We start from the raw sequence: 13,496 nt of genomic DNA, 5'->3' as shown, positions 1-13,496 counted from the left end.
GCAGCAGGCACTGGAAGCAGCTAGTCACAAAGTCTGAAATGAAAGGAAGAGAAAAAAAAGTAGTACATAATTTATCTCACATGCACATCGCAGAGTTTAATCTTTATATGGGATGGGGCAGTGGGTCTTGAAAATAAAAAGGATCGTGAAAAGGCGAAGAGGACCTGTGGATGGTAATGGAATAACTGAGCAGGAGCTGAAGAAAGTGCTCAGTGGTTGAGTGGCACAGGGGCAGGTGACTGGAGTCAGGAGAAGCTTAACTAAGTATGTGTGGAGATTCCATGATAAAACCAATTCAAAAGTTATTGAAGCTGAAAATAGTCATAATGTAAAGTCAACTGAAAAAGACTAAGAAAAGAGGAAAGGAAGTCAGATGAACTGGGGAAGAACAGGGCTGGATTCTTAGAAAGCAAGTGAAGAGTCTCATTTCTGCTTGAAAATAGGTTATTTATATTTTACTGCACGTTTTACTGCATGTCGACTATAACTAGACTGTAATGAAGACCATGTATTGAAGAGTGTACTGAGTAACGGAGGAGTGGCCCATTAGAAAACACCTTGGACCTGAGTATTTCATCAATTCCTCCACTGCCAACACTGGCTGATCTGGGGAGATCTGTTCCTGGCCCTAGAATCCCAACCAAGATCATTAAATTTTCTTGTTTTCTTTTGATTTTATAATTACTTTCTTTGGAAAGCAGATGTGCTAGGTGCCAGGAGGCTGAATTTGGATTCTGTTTTTATCTTCAATCAGCTGCTATTGCCTTTGATACCCTCAGCCACAGCAGACTTCACCCAACCCAAAGAAACTGCTTTTATTTTCTTTGAGTAAACAAAACTACTGAATATAGATTTTCTCCTTACTTAATCAAGCCATTTCTCACTAGTCTCTAAACTCCAATTGTCCCCACAGAATTTCTCTTACACTTTAATTGTTTTCACTAAGACCATTGAGATCACAGAAGGCCGGATGATTATCTTCTAGTGCCCAGACTTTATAAAATTAAAATACAATTACATAATTTTCCCTTTCTCTCCTCCCCGATACTCCTCACATGTCTACTTCTGCCACAAACTCTCAATTTCATGGCCTCATTTTCTTTAACTACTGTGCTGCATATATATATATATATATATATATATATATATATATGTATATATATATGAATAAGCACATATATACAACTTGCTGAGTCCCTTCAGGGTTGCTTGCATGTGTATGTTTTTAGGGCTTTCCTAATTGGGATTAGATAATCAGAGTTCTTTCCCCAAGCAAAAGCAATTCTTGCTCTCAGTAATTGTTAGTCATTTCCATCTCTTCATCTCCTGGCAAATTGCCCCTATATGAATTGGGGTGTCAACTGTGTTTGGAAAGTTTCAGATATTGTGTAGGCAGCTGTGTTGGAGATATATCATGGGTGTAGCTTCTCTATCATAGCAAGGAGGCTCAATCACATAGATGACCTCCCAGTCTTTTGGCTCTTACAATCTTGCTGCTCCCTCTTTCATAATGCTCACTAGGAGTCATATTGTGTGTGCATCAGTGGAGGCTAGGCAGCCTATGATCAGTTCTTTTCTTCATTTTTGTTGTGATTTTTTTTTTTTTTTTTTTTTTTTTTTTTGGTGATGGTCTCCTTCTGCCGCAAACAGTTGCTGATTTGATGCAATTCTTGTCCCTGGGTATAAGAATAAGTACTTAGAGGGCAGATAAACATTATAGTGGTTTTAGAAAAGTGGAGGTAGTGGGCTCCCTTCTAAATTCCATGACCCCAGTAGCCATGTGAAGTTGTCTAGGTATAATGCTAGGCATAATTTCTCTCCTGTCAACATGGCTAACATTCAGTCCAGTTAGACAATTGTTGGTTACCCCCAAGATAAGTGACACTATTAATACCTTTAGGGATATCTTGCCATAAGTGGTCATTGTTGTGGTTCATAGGAATTACAACTGTGTAGTACGAATGATTGCTTTCCTCTCTAAAGAGTTTGCACATCACTTTCTGCTACTGTGAAAGCAAGTTCTCAGAGAGGGAGCTTTCATGTCAGGTAAGCATGTTGCATCTTCAACAATAAAGAATTACCATCAACTTCTGGAAGGCAACCAGGGTTAGTATCAATGTTCTATGTTTGGGGGAACTCTTACACTCTCCTGACCAACAACTCAAAAGAGTGTTTCAGCTGAGCGTGGTGGCACATGTCTTTGAGAGGCAGGCAGATTTCTGTGAGTTAGAGACAATGCTGGTCTATAAAGAGAATGAAGGACAGCTAAGGCTACACTGAGAAGTCTTATCTCAAAAAAAAAAACCCAAAGCAAACAAACAAAAGAAAGAGAGAGAGAGAGAGAGAGAGAAAGAAAGAAAGAAAGAAAGAAAGAAAGAAAGAAAGAAAGAAAGAAAGAAAGAAAGAAAGAAAGGAAGTTTTTAATGTCTGCTACTGGGATTTCTGTTAGACAGTCTATGACTTTGGGGAGTATTACCATCCAAAGCAGAAGTATGATCAATCATTTCTGGAGCAGAGTTCTGGTCATTTTATCTCTACATTCAAAAATATTATGAGACTATATTTATTCAGGATAGCTTTCAAAAACTTTAACTTGATAATTAAGGTTCTCCATCATCTGATGTAATCCACAAAAGTGTTCATTTTTCTTTGCCCTCGTATTTTAATAATAGTTTGTACTAAGTTGATATATGAAAATGCCAGTATGCCCTTTTATAAAATGATCCCCTTAGTGCTGTTGACTGAGCACCACATAACAGACTGAATTTACCGCTTCATAATTTCAAGTCTTTCCTATTTCATCTATCTGTACTCTTTTTCTATTAAGCAATGAACAGAACACTATATAACCTATGTTTGTATTTTGTTTTCTTTAATTTCCATCATTCTCATTAGAATATAAATTATTCAATGACCAAGATTTTGTTTATTTTATTACCAGTGTTTAGTTCATCATCAAGTAGACCAAAATTTTAATAAACAGATAGTTGAATAAATGATATTTTAATGTTATAATTTTAAATATTGTAAAATTATATTAAATAATATTAAATATTGTAATTTTTGTTACACAAAAATTAAGTAGTAACAAATTTTTGTTTGTTTTTAAAAAATCATTCATGTTTTGTTAATTACAGTTTATTTACTTTGTATCTCAGCTGTATCCCCATCAGTCATCCCTTCCTAATCTCACCCTCCCTTCTATAACATAGAATTTTAATTTTAAAAAGTCTAATTTTTTACGTGTATAGATTTCATTATGTTTATCATATCTTATAGGTCTATATAAGTGAGTATATCCCATGTTTGTCTTTCTCCTTCTGGGATATTTCACTCAGAATGATCTTTTCTAGGTCTCACCATTTGCCTGCAAATTTCATGATTTCCTCCTTTTTGATTGCTGAGTAGTATTCCATTGTATAAAAATACCACAATTTCTGTACCCATTCCACCGTTGATGGACATCTGGGTTGTTTCCAGGTTCTGGCTATTACAAATAGAGCTGCTATAAACATGGTTGAGCAAGTGTCTTTTTTGTGTACTTGAACAAACTTTGGGTATATACCTAGCAGTGGTATAGCTGGGTCTGGAGGAAGCACTATTCCTATTTGTCTTAGAAAGTGCCAGATAGCTTTCCAGAGTGGTTGTATCAGTTTACATTCCCACCAGCAGTGGAGGAGGGTTCCCCTTTCTCCACAACCTCTCCAGCATGTGTTGTCGCTTGAGTTTTTCATCTTGGCCATTCTGATGGGTGTAAGGTGATATCTCAGGGTCGTTTTGATTTGCATTTCCCTGATGGCTAATGAGGATGAGCATTTCTTTAAGTGTTTTTCTGCCATTCGATATTCCTCTGTCGAGAATTCTCTGTTTAGCTCTGTTCCCCATTTTTTAATTGGATTACTTGGATTGCTGCTTTTCAGCTTCTTTAGTTCTTTGTATATACTGGATATTAGTCCTCTGTCAGATAAAGGGTTAGTGAAGATTCTTTCCCAATCTGTAGGCAGTCATTTTGTTTTGATGACGGTATCCTTTGCTTTACAGAAACTTTTCAGTTTCATGAGGTCCCATTTATGAGCGGACATGGGGTAAGATGATCAATCCTCGTTTAGAAAGACAGATGGGATGTGCATTGAACGTATGACAGGAGTCTACTGAGCGCATCTGAAAGACTCTAACTAGCAGTGTTTTCAAAGCAAAGACTCATGACCAAACCTTTGGCAGAGGACAGGGAATCATAAGAAAGAAGGGGAGTTAGTCTGATGGGGAAAGGATAGGAGCTCCACAAGGACCAAATATATCTGGGCACAGGGTCTTTTCTGAGACTGACATTCAACCAAGGACCATGTATGGATATAACCTAGAACCTCCACTCAGATGTAGCCTGTGGTATCTCAGTAACCAATTGGTTTCCCAAAGTGAGGGGAACAAGGACTATTTCTAACAGGAACTCAATGACTGGCTCTTTGGTCTCCCCACCCCCGAAGGGAGGAGCAGTCCTGTTAGGCCACAGAGGAGGGCTTTGCAGCCAGTCCTGAAGATACCTGATAAAACAGGATCAGATGAATGGGGAGGAGGTCCCCCCTATCAGTGGACTTGGAAAGGGGCACGGTGGAGATGAGGGAGGGAGGGAGGGACTGGGAGGGAATGAGGGATCGGGACACGGCTGGGATACAGAGTTAATAAAATGTAACTGATAAAAAAAATAAAAAAAAACTGAAAAAAAGTCTAATTTTAGAAACATTGTCATCATTGCATAGATTATTATGTTGTCATTACTTCTTTTCCTTTGGATAGGGTTCTACAAACACTTCTTTTTAAAAAAAAAAGATTATTATTATCAGTTCTTACAATTAATTCAATTTGTGTCCCAGCTGTGATCCCCTCCCTCTCCTATCAATCCATCCTCCTTCCTTCTTCTCCCTCTATGTTCCTCCCATAGTCCACTGATAGAGGATGTCCTCCCTGCCTTACTAGCCTATCAGGTCTCATCAGGACTGTTTGCCTTGCCTTCCTCTGTGAACTGGCAAGGCTGCACCCCTACCCAAGGGTAAGGTGATCCGAGAGTCTGTCATGACCCTGCTCCCCTTACTATAGATCTCACTTGGATACTGAGTCTATGGGCTACATCTAAGCCAGGGTTTTAGGTCCTCTCCATGCATTGTCCTTGGTTGGAGTATCATTCTCTGCAGTGCCCCCAGAGCTAAGTTTTTTTTTTTTTTTTTTGGTCTCTGTTGCTCTCCTTGTGGAGCTCCTGTCCCCTCCAAGTCTTTTCATCTTCCCCTTCTTTCATAAAATTCCCTGCACTCTGCTAAAGTTTCTAATTACATGTATAATGGTTTTAGATTTTCAAGTGACCTTTGACGATATTGGTTTAAGAAGAACTCATGCTTCTGTCATCAGTATTTTTGGGGGCTGTAAAGGAGGATGAGAGTTAGCCCTGCTGAGGTCAGAGCCTAATTTCCTACAGGACAGTTAAGTGTTAATACAGCAATGTTGGAAACACAGAAGTAGAAAAATGCTTTTGAAAATAGATTGTTTTGTTGAATAATAATCATTTAAAATAAATTAATTATAATTAGGTTTCATTGTACTTATTGTCTTATCATTGCGCTAATCATCTGATACCTTTTCCTATTACAAAGGACCAAGTTTTCGTGATTGACTCTAAGTGTGAATCTGGAAAAGGACGATGCTCTTTCAACCCTAATGTGAACACTGTGTCCGTTATGATCAGTAAGTAGGAAATGAGAGAGGGAGGGGCTCAAATAGGAAAGAACACAAAGCTCACACATGGGTCAGTTTATTTAAAATGTTTAAATATGTACATGAGAAGATCATGTAACTTTGTGTGTTCTTATTTGCCTCTCCAAAAGGTTATCACCCTAAAATAACCTCTCATAACTCTCACTGTGTTATAAGGTTTGCTCTTTCCATTTGGTTGAAGTCACTAAATAATACAGATGTTTGAAATACTTCTATCAGTTAAATGCCAAGAAATGTTCTGAATTAGAATAACTCAGTTAGCTGGGCATGGTGGTGCATGCCTGTAATCCCAGCACTGGAGAGGCAGAGGCAGGCAGATCTCTGTGAGTTTGAGGCCAGCCTGATCTACAAAAATGACTCTAGGACAGCCAAGGCTACACAGAGAAACCCCACCTCAAAATAAATAAATAAGTAAATATAGATAGATAGATAGATAGATAGATAGATAGATAATAAAATAAATAATAAAGTTGAATAACTTGGTGTTTTACAACCCACTTAAAACCTCTAATCTACTAGCATGTCCAATGTCTTTTACTACTTAGAGTCTTTAATGTAGGACTACAAAGTAGTCAGATGTTATGTTTTTTAAAAATTCTCAAACGATTCTTGAAGCCTTTTGAATGAGATTTTTACAGTTATAGAGCAAAACATATTTGAGTAAAGTCAAAAGGCACAAGTTTATGTGCTTATAACCCTATAAAGGAATCCTGAAAACTCTCAAAATTCTTTCCAAAATGTTATTACTTAAGAACTTATTATTTATACAAAATGAAACAGGAATTTTTCTCTCTGCTATTAGAATCACTGAGAATATGAAGCAAGAAATTAAATCAGTTTCACATGCAGGATTTTTGGAAGACTTAAAATATACTTGATAATGTTATGTGCAATCAGATTAGAAAGCTGTAGGCCAAAATATGAGTTTATAATTGAGTGATGTGCTCATCACTGTTACTACACAGTAGGGATTACAACCCATGGTTTTATGACTAATGAGTTATAGCAAAATGGGAATTAATTCTGTATTACATTGGCTTATTAGCTAAATCTATATACACAGCAGATATTCAAACAAGTGTTTAAATAGCTGAACTGCCCCCCCCCAAAATTTCATTCTTATCTTTATTATCACTCTCTCAAATGTTGCCATGGTCTTTGTGTCCCACCTGGGTACGAGAAATGGGTGACAAGATGCCTGTCATGCCAGCTCTGTAACTGCTAGGGGCCTAGTTCAAAACCTGATGAACTCATTTTAGAAATGCTTCGTTCTGCAGTCTGTCCTGTCCAACAGGTATTATAAAGAGTATTTCAGATGGCCCAGTCCTGCAAAAAAAGGCCACAGCTAGAAGGTAAATATGAGAGAAATCAAGAGCACAGATGTACTTCAGGTCAATGGGGCAAACCCAAGGAAATTGATCCTTCCTCAAATAGTTAAGCTCTTTAGAGCTAGGTGGTCAGATCACTTCTCACCAAGTCAGTGTTTACTGCTCCTTACGAAGGATAAAAATTCAAATGAATCTTCAAAGTGAGTAGGTTTCTAATGACACGTATATCTAATGATACGTATAGCATATATTTGTATATATGTATATAAACTAATTGAATTGACCACCTATAACAAACTGTTTAATTTCAGACATTGTTTCTTTCCTATCACTTTATTTTTTTACAAGAGTCACTGCCGAAAAAGTAGTCTGTGTTTATGTTATGAGGAAACTTGTAGCCCTAAAGATCAAAATGTAGATTTTGAATGACTAGTTTGTTCATCAATAATATATTTTATAATATTAATGTAGTTTCTGTGTCATCAAGCAATAAAAAGAGTCTAAGTATTATGTCTATCTTTTAGATAAAAATCTTAGAAGTTGATCATGTGATGAGTACTATTAAGATCATAGCTCATTTCTTATCATTTATAAATGAAAATCTTAAGATTTGTGTGTTGAATGATGTTGCCCTGAATCCAAGTATGTTGCTTACTTGCTTAAATTAGAACAAGAAATTATTGGATTTGCTTGAAAAATAAACAATCATCACAACAAGAGCATATCAATATTATTTCTTTGTACATTTGGTAGGGAACAGAAACTAAATCATATACCAACCTAATTAGAATGAAGTACTAAGTTAAACCTCCTTGAACTTTAAAATAAGTTCAAAAGGCATTAGGATTTCTCTTTATCCATAGATGAGGAACTCTTCTCAGGAATGTACATAGATTTCATGGGAACAGATGCTGCTATTTTTCGAAGCTTAACTAAGAGGAATGCAGTCCGAACTGATCAGCACAATTCAAAATGGCTGAGTGGTAAGAAAACATTTAACGTATTTTTTCCCTTTGATGTCTTGCTTTATTTAAACTAGAATTTAATTCTGTGCTGCTCATAGGGAAAGGAGTTAAAAACTAAAGTATCAGACTTTGGCATAAATAGTTATAATTCTATACACTAGGTGACAAATATCTAAGTTAAATAGCCATATCCTTATTCAAATTGTTTGAGTTATTAATTATGAAACAATAGCCATAGAACTAGGTGAGTACAAATGTCAGCAATATATATCATGCATACCTCCACTTCTTAAATGGTAGTATATCCCAGTTAAATATGGTTTTAGTTCTCTTAATTGCTTTTGCATTTCCATAATTCTAAATCAAAGAATTCTTCTAATTCATGACAATGGATAGTTCATATGAATAAATTCTTTGTTTTAGTTAACATTAAGACTCAAAATTAAAGAATATTCGGGAATTGACTAACATTAAATAGAAATCAATGTTACAATGACTTTATGTTAATCCTGTTTAGTTGGTTCAATTTCTCAGGGTCATAAGGAGTTCACACCCTGAAATAAGGCTGATTTGATTTTTCTGTAAGATTCCAATCAGTTTCAGTCACGTAGAGGACGAAGAAGCCACTGAGCACTTACCATCCTGTCGTCAGGAAACTTGCAAACTCACTCTAAATTGCTCATTTAGTTAATAATGCAGGTTAGCATGAATCATCAAAATTGAGCGTTTTATTTCATTGATGGGGGAACATATGATTGTCATTTTTCTTCTTCAAATTATTCTGCCAGTACATCTAGAAATAAAATATTCTAAGAGTTATTTTGTTCCTGAAATAAAGAAGCCAGTCTTCTATGTCTGCACCAAGTATATTTTTCCCATTGGGAAGTGTCCTTTTAATTTAATTTGCTGTGTTTTACGGAAAAACAGTGTCAGGTTTTTGATTCCCGATCAGCAGTTATTTCTTGTTCTCTCTTCCTCCTCCTCTTCTTCTTGTTCTTCTTACTTCTCTTCCTCCTTGCCTTATTCTTTCCTGATTAAAGTTATGTTTTGTTTCCATTTATTGAAAATAGTATACAGTATATTCTAATTAGAGTTTCTCCTCCCTCAACTCCTCTCAGTTCCTCTTCATCTTTTCTCCCATCAAGATTTACGCCCTCTGACAAAGACATCTAAGAAATATTAATAAAGCAAAATTCTGTAAGTTAGAATAAAAACAAACAAATTGGAAAAGGACAAAACAACCAGTCATGGAAAAGATCCAAAGAAAACGCATAAGAAAGTCATGGAAACACAGAGACACACACATCTGCTCACACAGGAGTGCCATAAAAACATGACACCAAAAGACATAATATATATCTAAAGGACCTATAAGGTAAATAAGACAAAACAAAACAACTCCCGACTTAGCAATAGGAGAAAAAGACCCTCCAAAGATACCACTGAATTCATTTTGTTGTTGGGCATCTATTCTTAGACATGGGGCCTGCCTAAACCACTTTGGAAATCAATCTGGCAGTTTCTCAGAAAGTTAGAAATAGTGTTACCTAAAGATCCAGCTATTCCACTCCTGGCCATATATCTGAAAGATGCTCAACCATACAACAAGAGCATTTGCTCAACTGTGTTCATAGTACCTGTATTCATTATAGTCAAACTCTAGAAAAAACCTAGGTGTCCCTCAAGGGAGGAACGGATATAAAAATTGTACATCTACACAATGTAGTACATCAGCACTAATGTACTAATGTACTCAGCAACTAAAAACAAGGAAATCATGAAATTTAAAGGCAAATGGACGGAACTAGAAGAGATCATCCTGAGTGAGGTAGCAGAAAGACTCACATGGTATATACTCACTTAGAGATAGATATTAGCCATATACTATAGGATAAACATACTAAAATCTATAGTCCTAAAGAAGCTAGACAACAAGGAAAATCCTAGGAAAGAGGCTTAATCCTCATTCAGAAAGTCAAATAGGATAGCTATCAGAAGTAGAAGACAAGGAACAGGACAGTAGCCTTCCACAGAGGGCCTCTGAAAGACTCTATCAAGCAGGGTATGGAAGCAGATGCTAGACTCATAGCCAAACTTTGGGCAGAGTTCAGGGAATATTATGGAAGAAGAGAGAGATAGGAAGATTTGGAGGGGACAGGAGCGCCACAAGGAGAGCAACAGAGCCAACAAATCAGGTCTCATGGGATCCTGCAGAGACGGATGCACTAACAAAGAACCATGTATGAAGAGGACCTAGACTTTCTGCTCAGATGCAGCCTATAGGCAGCTCAGTCTTCATGTGGGTGCTCTAGTAAGGGGAGCACGGGCTGTCTCTGACATGGACTCTTTTGCCTGATCTTTTACCACTTCCCCCACGGAAGTGATTACCAGGACACAGAGGAAGAAGAAACAGGCAGTCCTGATGGGACTTGATAGGCTAGGGTCAGATAGTAGAAGAGGAGGGCTCCCCCATTTTGAGAAATGGCGGAGGGAATTAAGGGGGACGGGAGAGGGAGGGTGGGACTGGGAAGAGATGAGAGAGGGGACTACAATCAGGTTATAAAATGAATAAATTATAAAAAAAAATTTTGAAAAAAAATGAGCAGTTTACTTCTCCAATGAGACAACCATTGAAGAAACCAAACATTGGTCTGTTTAACTAAAGCTATTTGTCCCGTTTGATACTCTCTGTGAGGTATGTTGTCTCTTATCATTGCTTCTTGAAATCTTGCCTATGAACAGCGGATTATTCACTGGTGGGAAAGGAATGCATCTATCGCCTATTTTAAAGAGCAGCGGGTGGGTTTTTATCGTGAGATCACAGTAAGTGTCTTTCCTCTGCAGAACCTATGTTTGTGGATGCACACGTGATCCCAGATGGCACTGATCCCAATGATGCCAAGGTGTATTTCTTCTTCAAAGAGAAACTGACCGACAACAACAGGAGCACAAAGCAGATTCATTCCATGATTGCGAGAATATGTCCTGTAAGGCCACTGGAATTTCTATTTAAAGAAAGACTCTAAATTATGTAGTATGTTTTCCAGTATTTCAGCATTTTTATTATTTACCATTATCACTGAATAAAATATAGGAAAAAATATTTTTTTAGTGTATAATGCCTTTTACAGTTTCTGTGAGATAATTATATCATATTTCAGTAAAAGCATTTAGGAAAATACTTTGTTTAATTTTTTTTTCAACATAGAGCTCATTTTGCAACTCTGAACTGTGCCGCATTCAAACAAATGGGAAATTGTATATTACCACGGGAAACAAAATAATTCTTGTAAATAAGATGCATTTGAATATCAGTAAAACATAATTATGGTGGAGCCACATGTAATCATCAAAAATCAAGATGTGCTTTTATTATTTTAATGAGCAAGTATCACTGTATTAGCAGTACATATAAAAACTGATATAATCTTCTATGGGCTCTTTATATATTTCATTGGTTTATTTAAGATAATTTTATCAGATATATTTATTGAAATATCTAGTGTCTACTTATCTTTAAATATTTCAATATTCTATTGACTAAAACTCAGCTGTTTCTCAATAATTTGGGTCAACATAACAAAGTTAGCAGATACAAAAAGGCTATTGGACTCAGAGGAAAACAAAAGTCATCAATAGACTATTCGAAAGATCAAAAGCGATGATCTGTTTATTGTCCAGGAATATGTATATAATATACAGTCCACTCAGAAATGCTAAGAAATGGAGATAAAATAGAACTATCTGGCACCATCTGATACGGGGCATACCCACTCTGCTGAACATAGTGAGCTCTGAAAGCCAAATGTATACAGTAAATGTTATTTTTATGTAAGAAAATGAGTAATTGCCTCAGCAAGGGGCAGACAGTTATATATTCAAAATATGAATATTTCTGTCACATATTGTAAAAATCTGAGCCGTATATTTATATCTCCACACAGTTCAATTCCAGTTGACATTCTACTATAAAAAGATTAATCATAAGATATTGTAGATCCCAGCTTTTCTTTATTGATGATTAACCTTTCTAATCTTCAGATTGTAATAAGTTATGAGTAAGAGTTTTAGTTGAATTTTTAACACAAAGTGTATCTCCAGTCATCTAAACTGTATTAATAAAATTCTTTCAGAATGACACTGGCGGACAGCGTAGTCTTGTCAACAAGTGGACCACATTCTTAAAGGCAAGACTTGTGTGCTCAGTCACAGATGAAGATGGCCCAGAGACACATTTTGATGAATTAGGTTCGTGGATGTGAGAGTGAACATTGTGTCTGAGAAGGACTTTAAAAGAGTATCAGGTGTCTTAACAAAGTGTCAGAGAGAATGTGTCTTCTCTGACTATTTACTCTGCTCACTGGTGTCTTTAAATATTTACGTTATTGAGTACACCATTGAGTGCACTGAAAACATGAATGAATGTAGGTTGGAAGGACTTCAATAATTTATATACATGCATGATTGTTTGATTTTTTATAAATTCATTTATATTATATAAAGTTGTAATATCATGATCTAAATAAGTCCTTTTTTTTTTCTTGTTTTTCAAGACAGGGTTTCTCTGTGTAGCCTTGGCTGTCCTGGACTCACTTTGTAGACCAGGCTGGCCTTGATCTCACAGAGATCCAACAGCCTCTGCCTCCGCTTCCCTGATTGCTGGGATTACAGGCATGTGCCACTGCACCTGGCAATAAATCTAAATTTAAATATTTTAAAATCATTTTATTATGTAATATTCTCCTTAAAATTCTGATGTTATGATTTAAATCAGTTTATATAATAACATACACAGAGATATATTTATATAACCACTGTGTTTAGTAGGATATTTAATAAAGTTTAAGAAAATGTGTTCAATTATAAATTACAAGAGTTATGCGTCCATCTTAGTTCTTCTTGCTAATTCAGACAAAGTATTCTTCCTGTGAAAGAAGGACTATGATCTCCAGATAAAATAAGGATTAATAGTGCCGCCAGGAATAGCTCTCTGTAGGTGAAGTACCTTGTTATATATCATAACACTGTGATAATTAAGCTCCATTTAGAAATAACTCTTTTTCAGACATTATTCATTGAAATGTATAATACAGTTTTTTTCTCAGACTTTGAGGCATATGGTGTGGTAAGCAATAAATATCCATAATGACATGCAAAATTTCAGTGGTTAAAAAGTTATAAACCCAGAGGAGGCTGTTGGTCCCCTTAAAAGGCATTTTTCTATCAGGTAGTCTGTGGTTCTTCAGGGCTCAATACTGATGTTTTATTTTATTGTATTATAAATACATCTGAATCTGCCTTAGGATGTAAAGTCTTGTTAGAGGAATGGTTAGGTAAGGTAGTCCCATCAATTTTGAGCATGAGCATAAGTAAAGTTTTGTTTCTTATGAAGGGAGGGCCCTGTGCAGATTGTCTTTAGCATTGCAACTTTAAATCATAG

General features: G+C 36.2%; 1 protein-coding gene across 1 annotated transcript in view; it reads left to right on the top strand.

Moving 5' to 3' along the window:
- Nucleotides 1-13,496, top strand: part of Sema3c (semaphorin 3C) — a 166,509-nt gene that overhangs the window by 93,094 nt on the left and 59,919 nt on the right. Inside the window, exons 6-9 of the mRNA XM_060374046.1 lie at nucleotides 5,643-5,733; nucleotides 7,955-8,074; nucleotides 10,901-11,043; nucleotides 12,190-12,304. Of these exons, the coding sequence (XP_060230029.1) occupies nucleotides 5,643-5,733; nucleotides 7,955-8,074; nucleotides 10,901-11,043; nucleotides 12,190-12,304 (469 nt within the window). The remainder of the gene's footprint in view (nucleotides 1-5,642; nucleotides 5,734-7,954; nucleotides 8,075-10,900; nucleotides 11,044-12,189; nucleotides 12,305-13,496) is intronic.

Source organism: Meriones unguiculatus, chromosome 21, assembly GCF_030254825.1.
Source record: "Meriones unguiculatus strain TT.TT164.6M chromosome 21, Bangor_MerUng_6.1, whole genome shotgun sequence".
Classification (NCBI taxonomy): domain Eukaryota; kingdom Metazoa; phylum Chordata; class Mammalia; order Rodentia; family Muridae; genus Meriones; species Meriones unguiculatus.
This window is presented reverse-complemented; position numbering and strand designations above follow the sequence as displayed.